General features: G+C 39.5%; 1 protein-coding gene across 2 annotated transcripts in view; it reads right to left on the bottom strand.

The window, feature by feature from the left end:
* Positions 1-24,411, bottom strand: part of arrdc1b (arrestin domain containing 1b) — a 46,451-nt gene that overhangs the window by 5,863 nt on the left and 16,177 nt on the right. Inside the window, exons 2-3 of one of the 2 annotated variants that reach the window (XM_033976329.2) lie at positions 8,513-8,623; positions 2,052-2,102 (exon numbers count right to left, since the gene is read on the bottom strand). In XM_033976329.2, coding sequence (XP_033832220.1) covers positions 2,052-2,102; positions 8,513-8,623 — 162 coding nt within the window. The remainder of the gene's footprint in view (positions 1-2,051; positions 2,103-8,512; positions 8,624-24,411) is intronic. The other variant, XM_055225689.1, reaches the window with a different exon arrangement.

Below are 24,411 nucleotides of genomic sequence, written 5' to 3'. Positions count from 1 at the left end.
ACAATTATGGCAGATCCAGTTCAAATCCTGAACATACCCAGGACTCCAGGTGAGAGGTGACAGGAGCAGACTTTGCACTTGTCGTGGCTGCACCTGCCCCACTCTTGATCCTGAGTGACTTAACATTTTCCACTGAGTCACATAATAAACATGACCTCACACTCTCCACATTGCCTGGCAGCTTCAGCATTAAAGTTACTGAACAGGTCAAGAGTGTACTTCAACACAGGTATCACTTACATCTTTGATTAAAGGGCAAAAATGTTCATGAATAGTTTTTGAGAAGGAATTTGGATTTCAAAGCGTAGTTCTATCACTATACTTGAGTTGTATTATTTTGAAATTATAGTTATCTTACTTAAAAATATTTGGTAGCTTTGAAAAAGAACTTGTGGTTGAAGTTGTGTTATGGAAATAGCATTTGCATTTATGTGACTGAGCTCCAGTGTTGGGAAGTAACTGAATACATGTACCAAGAATACACATTTTTGGTGTAGTTACTTTTTCATTTGGCAGGATTCAGAATACAGTTACTTTCCTAAAATCAAAAGAATACATCGCAGTTCTTGATCACAAACATGTGATTTTTCCTTGTGATAAATAAATGCAGAACAAACAAACATGAAGCTATTTTTAATCCTATGTTGCGTAATTTAAATGAATGAAATGATGTAAAAGTAATCAGGAATAAATCAGCATTATAATTGTTTTCAGTAAGAGCTATATTTGAACACGGTTACCTCTGGGGGACACTAGGTCAAGGTTATGGTATTTATAATCAAAATCTCACATACAGGTCCTGTAAGGTGACAAAAAACCACTCTTTAAAGGTACTTGAGCTCTTATCTTATTGTTTCAGTTGTCTATACTACCTCTGCTGTATCTGAAGTATCAATTCAACCCTATGGCCAAAACACTACAGAATAGGACCAGTAGAGGGCGTTGTCTTCCTGTGTTTCCTTCAGTATATCCTAACAATAAGAGCTCAGAGGAGAGCAGGGGCATACACTCATTACACAGACCTAAAAATAACCTCCCCCCTGTGAGAGCCACCCACCAGCACCCCCTGTACACCGGCAACTAGCACCCTCGGGCGCCCGGTCTGCACCCACTGCCGGAGCTCTCACTCTCCCTCTCATATCAGGAGTCATGAAAAAGGAATAACATGTCATAAATCACAACGGCGTGATTGTGTAAGCAGGAAACAAAACCAGAGGAGAAAAGATAGGAGAGGTTCTGTCTAGTCATGTACAGGGGAAGATCATAGTTCAGCTCTTTAAAGGTGCACTATGTAACTTTTCTGGTGGGCATTCGTTATATGCTTGTCTCAATGGATGTGCTACTGTTTTTTAATTTTAAATTCCATAAACATGACCTAACTGTGTCCACACTATAGACTGTATATATAAATGATCATAGCTAACCCACTTACTGTTTTACTGATAACAATTGTAATGTTGATTTATTTTAACAGGAAAAACAATAGACATGATGACCAAGTAATTATTGTTATAATTTGGTGTTTTGGTTCTCAAGACAATGATCCAGTCAGAAACCAGAAAGAGTTTAGTGACCTTAGTATAGTAAAGTATATCTTGTCCATATACTGAGAATGCGTTTAAGGCTCTGGCAACCCCGGTTCAGTTGTGACTGTAGTTTTTATTTTACAACTGTAAGAGTACAGTCCCGTTAAGCTCAAAATGTATACATTTATACAATCACAGGTGTTTTTATTGCAAAAAAATACCTGGGTAAACATGTATTGTTACTGTGACGCCTCTCCACAGATCTAACCTGTAATTTGGCCTAGTAGCGTCATGTCATGTTCATAGTTTAATAACAAACTGTGGAATATTGAAGGTCAAGAAATAACACCTTCATGGAGACAAGAAGGTAGCGGACCCTTAACCACAAAAGTTACACTGTGCTCCTTTAAAGAACTGAACTAGACCCAGGCCGAGACAAGCAGCCTGGAGTCTAAGCGCGCACTCACTCTAGTCCTGGTTTGAACCCGGTCCTGGTGTGAGAAACAGGGCGGGCTCTACACTCACCTGGAATGACGAACTGGAATGGGAATGTGTGCTCTCCGGAGGATAACGTCCCTGCAGCAGAGAAGAGAGAGAGAAGGTCAGGACAGGATCAGGGCTGGCTCTGATACAACTTTCTCATTGTTTTCCATCTGGTATTACCCCATATAAGTTGATTTCCGATTGCACATTTTCACCAGACAAACGACGCCCACTGAACTCATTGGGTCGTGGGTCATAGGTGAGAGAGGGACAAAGATTAAACATTAAACACAAGCGCTCCTCAGTAAAAGCAGAAGAGATTCGACGTGAATGCAATGTGGGTGAAGTGTCTTGCTCAAGGACACAATAGCCACCATCACACATAAACACAAACACGGCTGTCTGTCTAAACTCTGACTGGCTCTGGTTAGGCTGAGTTTAGTGGCAGCGTGGGGAAGATCCCAGGAGGAGTCACCTACTTCCCAGTGGGATGGAGTTTCACACACTCACACACACACAAATAAACTGGAGACTAACTGGACAGAGACAGAGAGGCAGGGAGGGAGGGAGAGGGGGAGAGGGGAGAGGGGGAAGAAAGGAGGGGGAAGAAAGTGTGGAAAAGGAGGGAGAGGGAAAAGAAAGACAGAGGGGGTGAGGAAAGGACAAGGGCAGAGAAGGAGAAAGAGAGAGAGTGTGTGTGTGTGAGTGAGAGAGAGAGAGAGAGAGAAAGAGAGAGAGAAAGCGAGTGTATGTGTGTGAAAGATAGAGAGAAGTGTGAAGTGGAGTGGAGTGTGAGTGTGTGTGTGAGAGTGAAAGAGGGAGTGTGTGTGTGCGTGTGAGAGTGAAAGAGGGAGTGTGTGTGTGCGTGTGTATGAGAGAGAGGGAGTGTGTGTGTGTGTGTGAGAGAGAGAGAGAAGAGGGAATGTGTGCATGTGTGTGTGAGAGAGAGTGTGTGTGTGTGTGTGTGTGTGAGAGAGAGAGAGGGAGTTGTGTGTGTGTGTGAGAGAGAGAGAGAGGGAGTTGTGTGTGTGTGTGAGAGAGAGAGAGAGAGAGAGAGAGAAAGAGGGAGAGTGAGTGTGTGTGAGAGAGAGAGAGAGAAAGTGAGAGTGTGTGTGTGAGAGAGAGAGAGAAGAGGGAGTGTGTGAGTGTGTGTGAGAGAGACAGAGGGTGTGTGTGTGTGTGTGTGTGTGTGTGTGTGTGTGTGAGAGAGAGAGAGAGAGAGAGAGAGAGAGGGAGTGTGTGTGAGTAAGAGAGAGAGTGGAGCTAATAGTTCCTGATTTTCCTTGTGCGTGTGTGCGTGTGTGTGTTTGTGTGTGTGTGTGTGTGTGTGAGAGAGAGAGAGAGAAAGCGGGGGTGTGTGTGGGGGTGTGTTTGTGTGTGTGTGTGCGCGCTCTGGACTGATTAAACACAAGGTGAAACACAGAGACACATGACTCATGTCTGAGACGACACAGAGAACACACGTGGAGATGGTTAAAGGTGCAGTATGTAAACCTGTTGGACGGACTGCCACCTGTTTGATTCCACACATCATTACTTCTGCTGGAAAGTTCCACAGTGTGGCATTATGCATCCATCTGGAAGAGCCTTGACTACAAATGTTACATAGTGCACCACCTCATGAAATGTTGAAACAAAACACAACTCCAGGTATGTTTTTGATGCAAGTACAAGAGTATAACCAAAAGAAAAGTCCATTTAGCATAATGTGTGCCCTTTAATAAAATATTTCAACTAAACAAAACACAACTTGAGCTGTTTTTGATGTAGGCTACAGCATCTATATATAGCCTCAGCATAAAACTATCAGATACAATAATGTTAAGTATCCTAAGAACAAGCAGAGGTTGAAACAGAGTGGACAAAGCACAGTGTGACTTTGGCCTTGAGAGAACAGAGCTCTTATCATCTCATCTCTCTGCAGCAGTTTCAACAGCACAAAGCCTCTACTCTGTGCTTCCACTTAGACTAAAACTGGGCCATATTGACAAAAATGAACATAACAATTTTCAGCATTACGTTGATAATGATAATCAGATGATATTTGTACTGTATTTAAGATGTTGAATCCCATGACCTGATCTGTGTCCCCTGATATGAGAGTAACATTATCAAATCAAATACAGCTGTTACTGATAACAAAAGTAATGCAAATTTATTCTTTATTACAAAAACACTGGACATGACGCCAAGTTTTTTGTTATAATGTGTTGTTTTGGTTTTCATTTGGTCTCTCATTTGTGTTGCCAGTTTCAACGCTGAAGTCCAGTTGGTTTACACTTAAAAGGACTCTCTCTGATCTGAATCGTCACCACCTAAGCACTAGCACATGCAGCCAGTCATGAATCAGTGCTAGTGCAGCCTCTACAGCTCAGTGAGTGAATTCTGGAGGTTCTGAGCTTTCACGTAAGGCCTGTCCATATACTGAGAATGAGAAAAACGTATGTGTCGTCATCTGCAGGTTAAGGCTCTGGCAACACAGGCTCAGTTGCAGACTTTTTATAGCCTTGTAAATGCATTTTTCTTAATCTTTTATTTGCATACCAGAAAGACAAGTATTTGATCTAATCCACCTTTATGGCTGTATTCAGACTTCTACACACAACACATCAAAAGCAGGACTAAGCTTGGACTAAACCTTTCCCCAAACCACGATTAAACCTGGATTATAACAGGATGTCAGGATTTGGGTTTTTTGTGTGTTCTGTGCTGTTCCCCCCTCATTTTGTGCGATATTTGAACATTAAACATTTAATAAACGATTATGTTTATTGGGAGAATTTTTTTTTTAAAGTACTACTATTTCTCAGTATCCTTCACCCCTACACCAAGGCCAAGGCGTTCCTCTGCACCTGCACTGGCTCTTGGTCTGCTGTGGTTTCTGTGTGCTGTGGGCAGGTGTGGCACACTTCCTCTTGTTTGATTTGATTATTTGCTTTCTGGTTTCACTTGGCTTCAAAGTGTGTGGGAATGACTTTAACCTCAATTACAAGTCTCATTACAAGGTGTTTGCAGTGCTGGAGTTTCAATATGTGTTTAGGACCTAATAAAGATATAACACGTGGCTCATTACTTTACATTTTTGCAGTTGCAGCTAATAATATCAACTTTCCCTGGGGCTGTGATGCTAACTGTCATGTGCACATAAACAATGCACATTTTACACAACTCAACCTACTTTATATCATATTTTAGCAGTGAAACCTTTCTCAAATTTTCCATTGAAATGAATAAAAATGACAAATGAATACCTGCTTAACCAGAATTGCACCACAAAGAAAGCCCAAAGACAACAATGCTTATCAGATCTTCAAAACTGTTGTTATATTACCTGGGATCTAGAATACACACTTCTGCAATACTACACCAGTGAATCTCCCGAGTTCAGATGGGCGTGATTGACAGGTGGATTAGCCAGTCAGCGATATACATCTGTCTGTAACAAATGTGGCAGCTTACGAGAAAAAAAGGGTGAAAAAGATATTGCTAGAGACTGAAAAACATCACGGATTTCTGCAGAATTAATGAGTGAAGCACTAAACTCTGTTAACCTGAGACAAGAGAAGTTTGATTTTGTAAATGATGAGTGACCAATGAGCTCTAGGCCTGTCATGACAACACATTTTGAAGTGTGATATATTGCTGAAGTCAATACACACGATAAACGATAATATTGAAACCAAACCATAAAGCAAAATTATCCACCAAAAGTATTCTAAATGTACAAATCTGTAAAAAAAAAACACACACACACAAACTGCAATAAATAAAGACAATTCAAATGCGGAATTCAACAGCCAAGTAGTCAGTTTATATCTTATTGTAGTACACATGTGTCAAACTCAAGGCCAAATGTGGCCCTCTACATCATTTATGTGGCCCTTGACAGATCAAATTAAAAGGTATGATGGTCTTAAAATGTCATTTTATCAGGAGATACACAGTTACACAGCCATATTTTTACATCTAGGCAAATCCATATACAAAATGTGTAACTTGAATAAGTGATAAATACAGAAACAGTTAATTAACAAGTTAAAAAAGTTGTTAGATTTATTTTACATCTGGCCCTTTTGCTGATGTGGCCCCTGTTGATGTACATATAAATAACCATAACTATATAACTTTTCCCACTAATGCAAGGAAAAAGTTCAACAATAAATATTGGTCCCCATCTGTCATGTACTGAACAATAACTCAATATAGTATTCAGTATTAAGTATAGTGTTAATGAGCCACTGAAATAAACTAATCTGATTCTGGTATTGTCAGGATGTGGCTCAAGGCGCTCCGGAGGGAATGGGGACAATTCTGGACTTTCCTATGTTAGCCGTTTTTATTAGCGTTGGCTCTCATATTATATATTGATTGTGACAGACATTCGTGAGCAAAGTGACAGGCGAGTGAGAGACAACCATTTGTGAAGGTCAACATATTAACACCACGAGTCTACAGTGACAGCCCCCGCTCCTCCACTGACCATGCTCCTCCTCTCCTCCTCCACTGACCAGGCCCTACCCTCTACACACACACACACACACCCACACATACATAGCACATTAGCAGTGAGCCGACCCCCGGGGGCCACATTATCAGCGCAGAGGAGACAGTGGAAAAATGACAGAGATGAAGAAAGCAGGCAGAATGTATTATTCATAGGTCTCCCATGTACACTTCTGACTGGGATGCATTGGGATACTGCACATACGGGATATTGCGCTGGGATACACTGGAGGGATTCGTTGCTCATGTTTACAGACAGGCAGCTAACAGGCCGGACACCATAATAAGCGCAGGACCTGAGGCGTGTGGATAGGAGACAGAGGTGGGCCCATTAAAATGATGGAAAACTGCTATAAAAGGAGTTTACTGTTCCACAAACCCTATACATCATCCATATTTCAAAGCTACAGTATTTCCCCTCTATCCTCAGCTTTGGACATAAGTCACACTGTAAAACCATGGCCTTTAGACTTCATACTGGCCTGAGATAAACAGTAAAGCATGTATTCTCATTGAGTCTGTATAAATAGCTAATCAATTGTAGTCATAAAACACTTTTTGCTCCCTGCTACATAATGATGAATCAGGAACATTTCATAATTCCATACTAACCTTTTAAAGTGGTCTAAAATATAGCATTATATTATCATTCTATAACTGGAATAACAATAACCTGCTTGAAAGTAAATGATATTTTCAGTCTCTGCCCTAGTACTGCTTGATATCAGGTATTGGCAGATACTCAAAGTAAAAGTATCTGAACAAAAAAAGCTGGATATCGGTGCATCTCTGCGTCTTATGACCTCAGCTGATGGGACAGAAAATGCAAGACTGTCAATATAATGTTTGAATCCATCCAACCTGACCCCGACTGATGCAACTGGACTCAGGTCATCAGTGTTTCAGACCAGTCACAGAGCAGCACTGTGGTTTGCGTGAAAAGCTCAAATAAACCAAAACACAGGGACGCAGACGGACATCTCTCAACCTATTTTTGCAGAAATACTGACTATTCGTGGACAGGGACATGTCTGTGCTTTTCTCTCAACTGGATTTAGCAAAAGTTTGATTTGTTTTTGTCCTGCTGTTGTGACGTTTTGACCAATCAGATTCTAATATTGGTCATGATGTTCCACCGTGAGCCGTTTCAGATTGATGTGTAACTCAATTCAGTCAGACAAGTTAATCAATGTGTGTATGAAGCAAACATCAGCTTAAACTTTATATATGTAGGTTGAGTGTCATGTGTTCCCTTTAAAGTCCGTGCCTTTCCTGGTTGTAAAGTCATGATTTTGTCTGTGTCTAATCTTGATCCTGTTGTTTTGGTACTTAGAAACGCCCAGACATGGAGTGCTGAAAGGTTTGAGAAACATTGGAAATTGTGGGATGAAAAATGGCACTGCCTCCTGGATCATTAACCAACTGGGATTACATGCTCTGATGACCACCATCAGATCGGGATGAGGCGTGCATTTTTCACACATCCATGCACATTTCAACAGGCACCGAAGCCACAGAGCACATTTTCTGGACCTCATAGAGAAGCGATACCAGGATGAAGCGTAATTATCGTCATGATTTTACGCTATTGTCCAGTTATGCCCACAGCACACTCCACTCAAGAGGTCTCTGATGTCTATCCAACATTCCACCTGCTCCATAAAGCTAATGAGGTACGAGGCGGAGGCCGTAAATCACATGATACCGCGGCCGCCTGACGGGATGACACCTGACAGGACGGGACCAGATAGGAGTGTGGGCATTTTAACAGCTCAATAACACCAGAGAATGGAGCGGAGGTGTGTAAAGGAGACTAATGAGCAGGGCAGAGGGAAGTAATTGGGTAATCAAGTCTGTAACGATGAATAAGATGTGAGTGAAGAAAAGCTAACTGTTCAAATATTAATGGAGATGTTATTGCTTAGCACAGTGGCATTACACATATCTATTTTGCAGATATGTTTAAGGTTTTTCTAAAATATATTTAGAATCACACTCACCTTTATCAGCCACAGACAGGGTGCTGTTGAAGTACTGCTCCTCCACCGCCCAGGCCGCGTCGTTCATTTTGTTGGAGATTCCACATGAGCCCTGGCAGTTCACCTTGATCGCTGCAATGACAAGAGAAAAAATATATATATAATCATCATGTATAATTATGCATTTGGCTTCTGGTCACCTCGGGATAAGTATTTCACCTTTTCTAACTTGCATTTTGAAAACATACTTTATAAACTACACTTTTGTTTCCATTGAGCCATTTAGGTGCTGGAGCTCCCTCTACTGTAAGCAACAGGAATTAAGAATTTGGAAATAAACAAATTAAGTCTTTTTCCCCTGCGAATAGGCCTATATTAATAATAAGAACTCTATTTTTGCCATTTTTATATAAGATTTGAGCTGTAAAAGGTAGAATAAATCACTTCTATGACTAATTATTGGTTCATTCTGCTGTTTCTTTGTTGCAGTGCATGCCTATTAATGATACTGTCTATTTAACAAAGGTATTATCTTGCTTTGTGTCAGTGGCATAAAGTAGTTTCAATATTATCATGTTTCTGATTAGGTGTTTCTGTAATCTGGGCTTTATTGATGTCATTAACTAACTGGAAACTGCAGGGGCCACTGGAGTCAGTACACACTTAGATTTAAGAATTTTTGACCAGAAAACTACATATATACCTATAGTTTGCACTAAAGTTGCCAAAAAATGACTAGGACTAGTGACAATGCAAGTAGTGGCAATGGTAAAGGTTAGAATCAGTCCACAGATAATGAATTGTCACAGAATGGGTGGTGCAAAGGAAGAGATACTATTATTAATTTGCAGGGTAGTAGTCGGGTAAAGAAAATTTTGGTCGAATAAAGACTGCGGATAGATTACAAGATCACAAGACTGCACCTGCATAGGAAGTTCATGCAAAAACAACTATTTATGTTTAAAAAAAAAGGTACTAGGAAACAATGTATTTATATAATCTACATTTTTACATATAAATACAGAAAAAAAACACTCACTCACTATCTTCTCTTTTCCATATAAACACTAATTTATTTATTTATTTTATTTATTATGATTATTTATAAAATGTAGGTAAATGTGGTGCAGTAGGTTGAGTGTTGACCCAAAAACCACAGGGTAAACTTAATTAAAAATAGAACATGCAACCACAATGCCACAATACTATTGGTACAGATCTTGGCACTTGTGTCTGTGTTAATTATTAAATATATAATTATCATAGTAAAAGAAAAATTCAAATCTGTCAACGGGACAACAGATCTGAATTTTCCTTTTAGGATGGATCACACTGATGACTAAAGGATTACACAGTTATGTAATTATCATTTAACCAAATGATCTTGACATCCAAACTGTCCGTGGTAGAAAGCTGCAGTGAATATGTCCATACTGCTGCACTGATACTGAGACGCCTTCATAATGTATCTATAATGTCATTTACACTAGTATTTCCTCCATGAGAAAAGCTGCAATCCATTAAAAGTACATTTACTAAGTAGAAAATGTATTCAGTTCTAGGATTATATGTTTTTATTTCTTCATTTATGTATTCTTGTCTGTGATTTGTTTTTTTGTTTTTTTTTTCTTTTTTATCCTTTCAAAATACCATAATACATAATCTTAAAGTTTTAAACTACAATTTCCAAGTGAACCTGTGTTGTCAGAGCCTTAACCTGCAAATAGATGACACACGTTTTTCTCATTCTCAATATATGGACCGGTCATGCCTCATGTGAAAGCTCAGAACCTCCAGATTTCACTCACGGAGCTGAGGAGGCTGCACTAGCACTGATTAATGATTGGCTGCAGGTGCTGGGGTTTAGGCCTACAATAACTCTTTCTGCTCAGTTCAGTGGGATAGGCCAGTGTAAAGGTGCAGTGTGTTCTGTCTCGAGGGCACTGGTCTCACACTGCTGGATCCATGTGGGCCATATTGGTTTAGCTTAGCCGCTTTAAGTAACCTGGGCTGTGCTTGCTGCCCTGGGTAGTTCTTGCTCCTGCTTGCTCATGGGTGGTGGGCTGTAGCTGTTAATTGCCTCTTGGACCACTGCAGTGTGGAGCTAATGTTGAGCCGAGCACACTTCTCCTTTGGATGAAGCTCGATCAGATGGCAAAAAACTGCACATGCTTGAGTTCATGAGAGAACATGAGCTTCATATGTGTGTTTAATATGTGGTCTTCATATGTGATCTTGGAGGAGGTTTTTTCCACAGCAGTTCATGACAGGCAGGTCTGTCTGAGAGCAGGCCTGTCCAGACTGTCCAGACTGTTGGTGGACAGACAGTTCTGAGCTTCTGCATTGCACTGTGTCATAGGCCATAGTGTAGCACCCAGTAGCACTTCTGACATGTGGATTCTGACAGGTGCAGCGTGGGCCTCTGTTGTCTGCTCCAGCTGCTGTTGCTGGTGAGAGGCCCAGGCTGGACAGCAGTAGTTCAAGACAAAGCAGCAAAGTGTTTTGTAGAGTTTCTTATTCAAAACCCCAGACTGAGTTGGCTCAGGCTTTCAAAGCCTTTTGCCACTATCGGTGTCCAGTGTTAGTCACAGCAGCTCTGGTGTCTAGCAGAGAGGCAGCAGCTGATGCTAAACTCTACAGTCTCTATAAATGCCCTCGCCACCCCTAGTGCCACCCCACTAGAGACACTGACCATTAAAAGAGTGTATAAAGGGCTTTGTTGAACATTTGCGATTAAAAACTCCAAGTTCTGAATATCCGTGAATGCATTCTTACACAGTCGTTTCATGCTTCGTGTCATTTCATTTGTAACACTGGGACATGTGCTTCTTATGTGAAACAAAACAAGCTGAGTGCGTTATTACAGTAGCACACAGTGGATAAGAGTGTTAGTTTTGCTTTTTGAAATGTGAATTAAGCACGGTGATTACCAGAGCAGAGTGAAGAAGTTGGACTATCTGTAGAGGACCAACATCAAAAACGTTCTATAGTTTTATAAGCAGAGACCAACACGACAGTCATTGGCTAATACAGTAATGACAGGACATGAATTTATCTACGATGACACAGCACCACAGGAGAGACAGTCTTCATAAGATGCTTATGTCGCGGTTTAGCTATGCAGGCGTTTGCATTTGTGTCATTAATGTTGGTTTTGAATGGTTATTTTAGTGTTTACCCTGTGCTGTGAGTGACAGAATGAAACATTTGGCTTGTTTGGGGTTCAACTACTCTGTCCAGCCGTGCATCTTTCTATCGCCCCATTATGTGCATGTGCTGGTCAGACTTGATCACCGCAGGTTTGTGGACAGTCTTGTGGTCACTGGCTGTAGAGTTGGTACAGCTCTAGCCTGGAGATTTTCAGTCTGTTGATTAAATGGGCACAATGCAGTTCAAGTGCAGGTGACAGCTGGTTAACAACAGTGATTCTCAAACTGCAGGTGACTGTCCAAAATGGGCAAACAGAACAGATTGTGCAGCAAATTTTAAAACTAAATTGTATCATAATCATAAGAAATGGGGCATTGTGTTTGCAGCTATTTACTGATCATCACATGAACACAAAACTATATTATAAACCTGTAATGGGCACTGATAATGAGACAATAAGTAATTAATTAAGGAGTAATTCACCTGGAAAATCCAACAAAATACAGGATTTACACCTGTTTTCAGCAAAATCTCCTACTAGATTACACAGAAATCTGTTATGGACACTATAAAATAAAATTCTAAAACATAGCCAAGACAAATAATTTAATCACACATGCAATCACTAGTTAATTTATTTAAAAGAATTATCATGAACAACAACATTTTCATTTTAAAGGACCCCCTAGATAAGACTTTGACACCTCCTGGCCACCGTTCATGTAAAAGTTTAGCTCCGCCATTGGTCTAAGCTAAGGCAATCAGAGAATCCATTTAGGTTTAAACCAACTGAATCTCAGCATTGCAACCAAAATAAGAGACTCATTCTGCTTCCTGGTTGTTTCATCGCCTTTAGAACCAACACAAAATAACATCTTGACCTTCATGTCCAAAGCTTTTGCAATTTCGTTTAGAATGATTCACCTTTTTGTAATAATCTACGTCAATTCAGAGCTTTGAAAGTAAGCTATGAAATCCAAAACAATTACTGATATGAATGAGATTAGCCTCTGGTGTATCTGTTGCATTTTTCTGAATCAAACCATTGCTAATGAAACTGAGATGAGCTCTCTTTTCTTCATTCATACTCTCACTAATTCCTTGTCCTTTTAGTATTCACATGAGGGTACTATTGTCTTCCTCCCACACAGTCAGTCTGGGCATAGACTGCTGAATCAGAGCCTCACAGACCACACACCTTCAGGACATTTATCTGGGATGAGCCATAGTCAAACAATACATTTTAGAGCCACGCTTCAGGTGGGCAGAGGCGGACAGTACATTTACTTGAGTTACATTTTATCGTCAGTTTGTGCTTCTTGTGGTTACTCCCCCCATGAGTAAATCTACAAGTGACAAAAGCTTCATGTTGACGATATGAAATGATTTGAACGTTTGAGTTTCTTCAGATATGACTTAATCTTGTTTCTCTGCTTTGAAAATACCAGATGTTTCCCCTTTCCAATTACATTAACTTCACATTATAAACCAGATTGTCACTCTTACATCATTACTCTTACCTTCCCCAAATCCCTTCATTTACTTTGACAGTCTTTTTTGAATTAAATTGGACCTCAAACATAATAACAGTCTATAAAATATTTCATTCACCTCCATGTGCTCCTACAGTTACGACTCGCTCCAATTTCCACACTCAAATCTAAAAGTCTGATTCACGACACAATGGGTGCTTCAAAGATGGAGTAATTATATTTAAAGCAACACTAACTTTCTGGAGGTGGCACGTCACGTTTCCATGGAAATATAAAGTTTTACGATACGTTTTACGCCGTACGATAGCCAAAATTTCCATGGAGACAAGCAGTAGGAGGCCCTTTTTGGGAGATGCATTTATAGATGATTTAATACATTTTTTGTGTGATGAAAAACAGAAAAAGTTAAAAAAAAGTTACAGGGTTTTTCTATGTTTTTAGTTTGAAATTTTAGTTTATAATTTGACTTCCTGGTTGGACATAGGCAGCAGATATGACATAATTCCATAATTGTTACCTAGAAACCATTGTTCAACAAAGGCCATAATTTATCTAGATTGAACAATGATTATTATGTTGATTGATAATAAATTAAGGTTTAATCTGTCAGAAAAATGTCTTCCTTCTGTGTAAACTGTCTCTGTATTTTGGATGGGTGTGTGACAGGAGTTATTCCATTTTTGAACTCACTGTTACTTCCTGTTTTTTATTTACTTTTCTTCCCTTTTTGCCACTGGTAGTGGCAGTGGCAAAACTGCTGTAAAACTATGATAAATAATTAGCACAGGTGCTATCCCACCAAGCCAAGTCACAATTAGAAAAACATGGAAACCTGTCCTATCCATTTTAAGCCAGATTTTCAGTACTGGCATGGTAGTACTACTTCTTTACTGTCACTGACTTGTTTGTGGAGCGTTTGATTTGCTCATCTGTGCGTCTGGCGGCTCCTGTCTGTCTATAGAGTGAGCAGCAGTGCTGCGGATGTGTGCAGATGGCGGTTGTGTTTTAATGGTTTGGACTATGTGTGATTGTGAAGGATATAGAGGCAGGTTTTCTCTGTCTCTCTGAACATGCCACAGTGCAGCCATCTGCCACTACAGGCTGGGAGGGAGTGGGCTCACAGTGTGAGCTGGTGAACAGTCAGGCTCAGCATTTCGACAAGAACACATTGGGAAAATATGTCATTGTGTCACTGACTTTCTGATATTGCGAGGTCTTACTAGAGCTGAGGAAATGAATTGATCAGCTGTATTTCTTCTATCAATAATGCTACATCTAGCTTTTGAAAAGCTACTACAATCACAATCCTGGGTTCGGCTCTAGGGCAGCGCAGGGCTTTTCTGTGTAGAGTTTGAATGTTCTGCCTGTGTAAGTTTCCTCCAGGTACTCCGGTTTCCCCTACCACTAAAAACATACACAATATGGTCAGCTCTGGGGCCAGGACTCCCCTGAAAAACAGATTCCAAATCTCAGCAGGACGTTTGTGGTTATATAAAGGTCAATAAACTGAACGTGGGTTGCCAGAGCCTTAATTCACTCAATTCACTCACTGAGCTGCAGAGGCTGCACTAGCAATGATTAATGATTGGCTGGAGGTGCTGATGTTTAGGTAGTAACAATTCAGATCAGAGAGAGTCCTTTTAGGTTTAAACCAACTGGATTTCAGTATTGGTCACAGCACTTTTCCACCTTCAAGGCACTCGTAGCGCTTTACATCAAGGAATCACTCACCCATTCACACACACACACATTCATACACCAGTGTACGCAGACACTGGGGGCGAGGGGTGTTACGTGTCTTGCCCAAGGACACAACGACAGCATTCATCTGTGGCAACTGGAATCACACAGCCAACCTGTGAATCTGAGGATGTGACCGTTCTACCGTGAGCAGCAATCGAACTGTGAACCTTCAGATCAGTAAACAAACGCTCTACCAACTGGGCTACTGTTGGCAGATTTTTCTTTGTGATTGGATAATCGTCTTGAGAAACAAAACACCAAATTATAACAAACAAATGGGACGTCATCTCTGGTTCACACAGGGCTTCAAGAAAAAACAACAACACAGTTTTACCCATGACACCAGCTCAGGTCTGCTTCTGTTTTCATACACGTGAACACAACCACAGCCTTATGTTTGGTAATCACTTTCTTTATCAGATGAAGACACCTCAGTTTCTTTAGTGTTTGCTATTGACTCCTTGTACCCTCAACCTCTCCCTCAGCTGGAATGTGCTGCTTCAGGGCACACTGGAAATATGTTTCTGTTCTACACTTTGCTCTGTCAGTGATTTTCCTGATCAAAGACACACTCCAACAGATGAGAATTTCCTTTCAACAGAATACAACAGTGAGATTGTGATATTTGACTTGTGGGTGATTGTATCATGTTGCATCAGCTCCTGTGATGGGCTGGGAGCTGCTCTGAGGACTGCCATGATCATGTCTATGTACAATTATCATTCAATATATAACTCATATAACATATATAATATTCTGCCTCAATAATTATTGCATGTACTTGTTTGCACCTGTAAGGATTTTTTTTACAATTTTTTTTCTTGTCTTGCTCCAGTGCAGATGTAGCAGTAGCAAGTGTAAGCAGCTCTTGAGGTCAAAATAAGTCTGCTGTGAACTGTCTGCATCTAATTATCAAAACATTTTATTGGAAAGTGCGTGTTAGCATGCTAGTTTTTGTTCTGTGCTGTGGTAATGGAGTTGCCTGACCAGCCAGTCCCTTTTACATTCTGAACACATCCAGCAGGGTCTAGAAGTGGACGATAGAGGTTGAAAATCCACCCACATTGCCTAGTATGAAAGTGGGGTGTGCACAAATGATAGGTGGTGGTCAGAGGGGCTGATTGTCAGCCTTGCTTCTGTCAGTCTGCCCCAGGGCAGCTGTGGCTACAATAGTAGCTTACCATCACCACGTGTGGAAATGAATGAATCATGACTATAGTGTAGTGCTTTGAAAAGTGCATTACAAGTATAAGCCATAATTATTATTATTATTTCCCTAAGCAGCTATGTTTGTTTTTGACACAATGTGCCTCTCTGATTGGTTAATCCATCTGTCAATCATGCCCTCTGAAATCAAGGAGACAGGACATGGCTCCAGACCCACTTGTCTTAGTCAAATTTTGTCAAAGTATATGGTTGTGGCTGGCCTGGGTAAATCACTGAGACCTGTTAAAAGTACTAATAACCTCGTGGTGAATACTTAGGATTCTCTGAGGTAAATGAGGAATAACTTTGAACCACTTTAAATGTTTAAATGTTTAGTAATTTTTTGTTTTTTTTCACTAGAACTAACTACTAAAGTTTTTAATTGAGCTGTTTAATTATTTATGGTGACAGATGTGGTTTATTTAGAAAAAGATTTTACTGGAATTAGTTTGGATTGGCTATTTTAACATAGGCCTGTCATATCGACGCATTAGTATTTATCTTGTGTACATTCTCTTTGCAGTACTGGGATATTTTTGGTAAATTTTTTGCCTATATTTTAATATTTAAGCCATAAAAGGTTGAATTAATAACTCCTATGGCTCATTACAGATGCAAACTATGAATTAAAGTGCTTCATTCTGCTGTTTATTATTGCAGCTCATAATTTTTTAACAATATTGCACATTTAGGATAGGTTTTGTGGTTTAAATCTGCTCTTGGGTTCTTGTGTTTCAATATTATCGTTGATCGTGTATATTTACTTAAGCAATATATCGAACTTCAAAATGTGTTATCGTGACAGGCCTATTTTAACAGTTACCAAATAAAAGCAAAACTGTGAGGCTGTAGTCAACTCGAACAAAATTGAGGCACTGGCAAAAGCTAAAAAACTACAGTGTACACAGAGAAGTACTAATAAACATCACCTCCAGAAATATGTCCAGTCCTGAGCTAATTCGAGCTAACTCACTCCATTACTTCTCCTTTCTGCTTTTTTGTACCACCTAATAATGTAAAAGAGAAGCATTCAGACAAATACAGCACCATAAATAAACATTGTGGTGGGAGTTCCGCTTTTCGCTCAAAAACATGCAAGAATGTCAAAAGTCCATTGGGTGACTTCATGGGAAAATGTGACGACTTAGAGCAAACTACGCTGACCTTTACCATTATCTCATACGCAGATAAGACCCACCCTTCTGCTCCAATGGCACTCTCCTGGCACTCTGATGGTGCAGTGTGGAACATTGTAGCTCCGCTCTTTCTCCTGATTACATCACCGTCACGCACATGCCCTACGACCTCAAGAAGTCGCCGAGGCTGTAGTGTCATCTGCAGTTTAAAGTGGGGACTAAACACCTAATATCCGCCCACAAACACACTTCAACTAGAGCTGCTGAACTGGGTAGTACCTGGAGGTCTAAAGAGGCAGAGTATGGACGTGTGAGGAACAGTGTAATTGGTCTAACAGGTATCCACACTTCAAATACCTGACTGCAGAGGCTGTAATCAGGGCAGTTCTGTGTCATGTCACATAGTACTTGAATTTGCAATGGCCACTGGAGGCAGAATACACTCATTTTTTTTAACTGTTTTTGACCAGAAAGCCACAAATAAACCTAGTCTGCACAAAGAATGACCAGGAACAGTAGACAAAACTATTAAAACACTATATATATTCTGCACTTTTGTGTTTTAATGTTAATTTTATCATTATTTGTGATTATTTATGTTTTGATTTGTGCGATTTTAATGTCCTTCTTATTCTGTAAAGCACTTTGAATTACTCTGTGTACAAATTGTGCTATACAAATTAACTTTTCTTGCCTTGTCACATACATTATCATTCAGTCCTCTGTACAACATTCTCAATACACACCGCAGCTCAATATTTGTGCGTCCGTCCATGCATGTGCGCGTATAAGAGGCTTACTCCGCACACGTAGCATCATAAAACAAGAGCGCCGTCTGTAATCTGCACACCGCCCTCCTGGCATTTCCCATCATGCATCAGCGTTTTGGGCCATGCTCCAGCAGACGGCTCAACCCGTAGAGACACTGCACATCTGTCCACAGCCACTCCAAAGCCCCGGCTCATTTATCTCATTATGTATTTGGAATGGGCTCAAATGGAATATCGCCAGTTCAAATTCAGATTGTTTTTTATGGAATTAAAGAGTAAGTACTAGGATCAAAAGTAGATACTCGTTTGAGGTAGTATCAATGCTAAAAAAGGAATTTACAGGACAGAAATGAACTTTTTCCTGAAGTATAAGACACATAGACTAGTATATGCACATGGACCACTATGGAACCTACCTGGATTACACAAATATAAGATCACATGGTAATATCAAAGAAAGTACTGTGATTTAATGTTGAAAATCACATTCTATTGTCTAAATAAATATGTTTTTCTTCATCATCGTGGTATCAGAAATGCTATTGAGTCTCAAGTCTATTTCTAAGTATTGAAAAAGAGTTGAAATTTTAGTATCGTGACAACACTACTAAAGAGTAATAGGACTAAACGTCACCAAGAAATGCAGGCTGGGAATGAAACTGACTAGATGTAACAGTGCATGTCTGCTGCAGTGAATTATGACCCCTGCAGTACTTCCACACCTGTTGAACTGAATGAGACACTGCTCCTCCACTGACAAAATACAAAGAAACAGTTTTTTTCTACAGTGAGTCCGGTCAGAACGATATGGATTATGTTTGAAGTAGGGATTCAGTTCACACTTTACTCTTCTATAGGTATTATCTGCTAACACATAACATATTCAGATCACCATGTTACCTTTTATTGTTTTTTGAAAATGTTATATTTAACGAAAACAATGTATTAACATGTTTAGTAAATGTCTGTTTCATTTTTGACGCTGAGTTTGCCTTCCCTTTGCTCTATGCGCTAAGTCACTCCCCCTTCAGAGCGCTAGAACAACACAATCAGCATGTATCTCGCTAATGAAACTACTGCACATCGCATCAGGTTTGTGAAGTTGTGCATTGTTTTGTATCACGCTTTTGTATATTTATGGAGAATTGTCATGTGGGAGCGTGGGGGACTTAGGCTTGTGTGCTGCTAAATGAAGAGATCACTAAATTACTAAAAAACATGCGTGGATGACATCTAAAAAACTCTTCAGGCATGTTTTTAATGAAAGAACAACATAAAGCATGCATAAAAAATATCTAATTTAAAGACATCTAGGAGCACATGAACCATTTCACTCATAAATAAATAAGAGTCCATTGTATTTCAGAACATATTTGTAGAGGTCTTTCATACATGAATATGCATTTTATACATGGTTCATTGTCTTCAAAGTATCACTTAAGTACTTGCTGTTAATGTTCACAAGGCATGTTTAATATCTCATGTAGCATTTACTCACAGGAGCTTTAGAAACACCTCCAAAGACGTGCTGTCTCACTGCAGACAGACGAAGGGCGCCGTAGCAACCACAACTGAACAAAGGTAGAAAACCGAGCACGAGCACAATCAAAACCAAGGACTTTGAGTCACTGATGCAAAAACTTTAAAGATGTATTCATTTTTATCTACAGAACTCAAAGTCTTCATCAATCAGGTGGAGCTATAAAACCTGTTCAAACACCCAGCTTGACTTTAACATTCTCACAAGATAAAAGCTAGTGCCATCAACAACTTGTGAACAATTGTTATAAGCCTGGAAACAAGAAACTGAAGTGAAAGTGACACAAACAAAAGAGGGGAATAAGAAGGTTCTGGGTTCGACTCCCAGATCAGTAGGTCCTTTATGTGTGGGTCTGTGTCTGTCTGGGTTTCCTCTGGGCATTCTGACCTCAGCTATCAACCCAAAACATGCACAGTCACATGTAAAATCCTCCAGCCGAGGTAGACCTGACCAAGACTAGCTCAAGATCTGGAGATGGGACAGTGGCATTCACTGCTCCTGACAGGTCCAGGCACTTCATTGTACCACATACACCACATTGTAACACTCATGAAAAGTGTGTGATGTTTAACAATTATAACTAGTTCTTGTTCCTAAGCGTTTTATGGGCTGTGCGAGCTTTGAGCGGAGGTTGAATTGTGCTAAGCTGTATTGTTTTGATGTGTTCAGACGTAATGTGAGGAAACAGCTGTAGAGCAGAGTGACGAGGAAACTGTGCAGGTGCGAGAGCCGTCATGGCCGCCCTCTGCACAACAGACCCGTGAGTCAACACCAGTCACTATAACATGAGCTCTGTCAGACTCCGACTGAGCTGCAGGGCTGTAAAACACAAGAGAATGTTTAAAGGATTAAGTACAATGCGCTACAGGCTAATAGTCAGACAGACAAATTGTGTTTGCAGAATAACAAATACTGTACAGGCTTAATCAGAGTTTTGAGTATTGGTTTCCGAGTTCGGCACTGGTTTTATGATATTGTTTAAAGGTTACGCCAATCGATTCATGAACATTTTTACTGGCCATTGTTTATTTAATGCAGTGCTTATGTTAAATGTAGTTACTTGAAGAATGAATAAAAGTTACGTAACACAACTGGAATTGTTTTGTGATAAGTTACTGTATTTGTGTTATATGGAAAGATCGTTTTGTTACCGAGTGAGCGAAGGATCGGCGCGACAGACAGGTGAATAGGTGTGGTGTCTGCGTTGATGTGGTCGCCATTTCGATAAAGTTGGCAGCGCATCGTAGCAGGGGGGCGTGGTCTGGCACGCAGCACGTGGCGTGCAGCGTGCACGGGACATTCCGTTCAAGTCCATGGGAAATGCTGCTTTTTCCTCTTCTTTGTGAAGTTTCCTGATAGATTAATGTGTATTTTAAGCACAACTAAGACAAGTCAGACATCCTTAACTTGTTGACATGGTTTTACCTGGGAAAAGTGAGCAAATTGGTCTCATAATGTCAAAGTAATATTAATATTGTAGTAGTATGTAGGCTGTAGCTACTGTTAGCATTCTTGGATATTTATACAAGTTTAGTAATGTAGGCATTGGTATCGATATTCAATACTGATATTTGATACTAATGTTTTTTTCACTGTCCCATTCTATCTGTGCCCATGTGTCGTCCCCAGACTGTTCTTGTTCTCAGTGTATCAGATTTGTCTTTTTGAACAGACTCAAGACTGAAAATATAAATAAAAGAGTATTATATGGCTGATGTTTACAGTCATGCAACACTTACTTACTTACTTTATATTCAACATAAATACATTTTGCTAGTATTTTTTTTAAGAGAACAGTTAGTTTGTGATTCTTACTTCAACTTAAGATAAAGAAAATAATGGTATCGTGAATAAATCGGGTATCAGCCACAGCCACACGCCAAATATTCGAGTATACGCTCAAAAAATCTACATCGCCCCATCACATTGGACAACTTTATTCATTTTTTGTGTGTGTATTTAGCGTAATATAACTACACATTTGCTCTTCTTGTTGTAGTCGTTGAACAGTGGACGATAGTGCAGCTCCTCTCCATTAAAATGAATGGTGTTTCATTTACCAACCAAAAGTTTACATTTTTCAACTCTGACATCTCGAGTCGAAATGTTTCAAATGCGCCGCGGAAACGTTGGACCACAGACTTTGCACGTAAACCCTGCCCTGGTCACCGCAGCCTGAACACAGCATTAAAGAAGTGAGTGACTCTGGATTAACTGAAACAAGATAAACGGGATCCACTTTCAAGCTTCAAACTGGTATTAATTAACATATCAATACAAGAACTCAAGAAAATCTGCTTGAATGTGCCTCGACTAATTTGGAAAGTATACAATTACTTTTATCCGCTTGTGTTTTCCGATTTCACATAAAAGAAGAGAATGAAACCCACCGATAGCTTGTGGTCTGGCTGATTGTAATGTGATTCAAGAATTCTGGGTACACAGACTCTAGAAAAAAATAATTTAAGGTCCACCCTCTGGAGCAGTTGTCATGCAGTTGGCTTATGGCATGAATGAATATTTTACACTTGCTTCTATTCATGTCACCCATTAATAATGTATTGGTCTATTATAGAGGGGCAGGCCGTGGCAGACGAGCAGCGCACCAGCTAACCTCTCAAATGTATGCGACCTATAGTGTGGAGGAGGCATGGACACAGGGAAATACATTTAAGAGCAAACATTTGAGGAAAGACTGAAATATGAACTGCAAAATGAAAGAAAGAGACTACAAGAAAGTATCCAAATTGATGTTTTGAAGGTGTCAGGTGTTAAAAGTTTGGACACACTTGACGCTAAAATGTTTTTTCTTTATATTCATGGCTATTTATGCTGTAGAATCTCACAGAAGGAATCAAAACTATGAATGGGAAAATATGGAACATAAAATGCGTGATCAACAAACATATTTTATATTTTAGATTCCTCAAAACAGCCACTCTCTGCTTTAATTAGAAACTTAACCATTAGATTTAAACAGCACCTTTCATGACACCCAAAGTACTTTACAGTGCATTATTCATTCACTTCATGCTGGGTGGTGTTAAGGTACTATTGTAGTCAGACGGCTCATCCAACCACCACTGACACTCACACACAACACATTCATATTAGACAATGAAAGAATTGTCTTGCTCAAGGACACAACAACCTGACAAGCCTGTACATCCATGATCACTGCTTTGGACACTTGGCATTCCACTGATGAACCTTGACAAGGCACAGCAACAAAACAAAGGGTGACGACACAATAGAAATTTAACTTTTGGCTTTTTTTTCCCTTTAATTAAGTTCCATGCAATTTGAACCATATATTTGATTTCTTCAGTGTAGAAAGTAGTAAACAAAGAAAAAAAAAACAGTGAATAGAAGGGTGTGAGGGAGCAAACTTTTGACTGGTATTACAAAATGACAATATTGAGTATAACTTGCATCAAAATGATCAACTGTCAAAGGTTGTAAAAAAAAAAAAAAAAAGAAAAAAAAAAGTTAAATAAAAAGTTAAAATAAAAAGGGCAGAAATTTGTGGTGTAATCAGGACAAAGATATAAGGTGATCACTGCAGTACATTTACTTGAAACCTCAACCAAAATACTGAAGTTTAATCACATTTCTGATTAGCAAAATATTATATATAAATATATAGAATTGTTTTCATGAAAATTCCTGTCAAATATATTTAGAATTGAGTTTCATATAGTCTAAACTACAGATCTTAACAAGGATTTCACACACTGAACCAAGGGAGATCTATATATTACTAAATAATTACACTAGTTGCATTTTAGCAATTTCAACCATCTTAAAGCCACAGTTTGTAACTTTAAACTAAAAAGAATAGACTAAAATAAAAGCATATGTGTTGTTTTTGGGTTTTTTTTATTTAAATTTGAATTTCTTTTTCCACTGAATCAGGCAGGTAATGTGCCACCTTCAGAAATGTACATAGAGCAGAGGGACATGCTCAGGTAAAGCACCTGCCCCTTTGTGCCTCACGGTCAATATTTTTTTGGGTTTAATATTTGCCTTATAAAGACCACAGATGTGTAAAAAGTTGTTTGAAACACAACTATTCTATAAAAGAATGTAGCTGGTGCTCCCTCTCTCCTGCCTCTCTCTGATGTGCGTTTGCCCGTCGCAGCTTCCTCTTAACCATTTGTGTCTTAACCTTTACAGACACGGCACCAAATCCACATATCTTTGAGAAATATCAGCAGAATTCTCATAAAAGCAACATAACACATAATTCTTGGTTTCTGGAGAAAGGTTTCTGACTGAACTGCCTAAAATATAAGTTAATGACAAGTATTTTTAAGTATGCCAGTTGTTAATAGTTAAAAAAAACGCTAACTGTTTTGAATCAAGGACAGAAGTAGCTAAAACAATGGACAGTATCCTATTGTTCTGTAATGGGATTTCTTCACCTACCGCCCAGATTACGGGAAATGTCACTTACTTTAGTTATTTTATCACAAAGGGAAGGACCCCCACACCCCCCTCACATGCACCTTTATGGCTCCGTCTCTCATTTTTGTTACATTCTTATCGGCCCCTCAGCTCAATTATATCTATGCACAAATCTTTGCTGCTAAACCTCAGCATTCACACACCTAAACGTTATTTCTAAATATATTTCAAAATCATATTCCAAATACCAAGGATAAGTTCATTTGAAGCGAAATGGAAAAGCGACCTTCATACTTGGTTGAGCAGCTTCACTTCAAAATGTCTGAGCACATCCCTGATACTGTACCTTTTAGTGATAATTTAAGTAAAATTTTAGGGTTCCATGTCTCAAACATTTCCATAATTGCATTAAAACTGTCCCTGTCTGGCTGCCATAGGACTTATTGTGCTACATGTGTTTGCTGGCTTTCAGTTC

Source organism: Periophthalmus magnuspinnatus, chromosome 12, assembly GCF_009829125.3.
Source record: "Periophthalmus magnuspinnatus isolate fPerMag1 chromosome 12, fPerMag1.2.pri, whole genome shotgun sequence".
Lineage (NCBI taxonomy): Eukaryota > Metazoa > Chordata > Actinopteri > Gobiiformes > Gobiidae > Periophthalmus > Periophthalmus magnuspinnatus.
The sequence above is the reverse complement of the archived record's forward strand: the minus strand, read 5'-3'. Positions and strand labels throughout refer to the sequence as shown.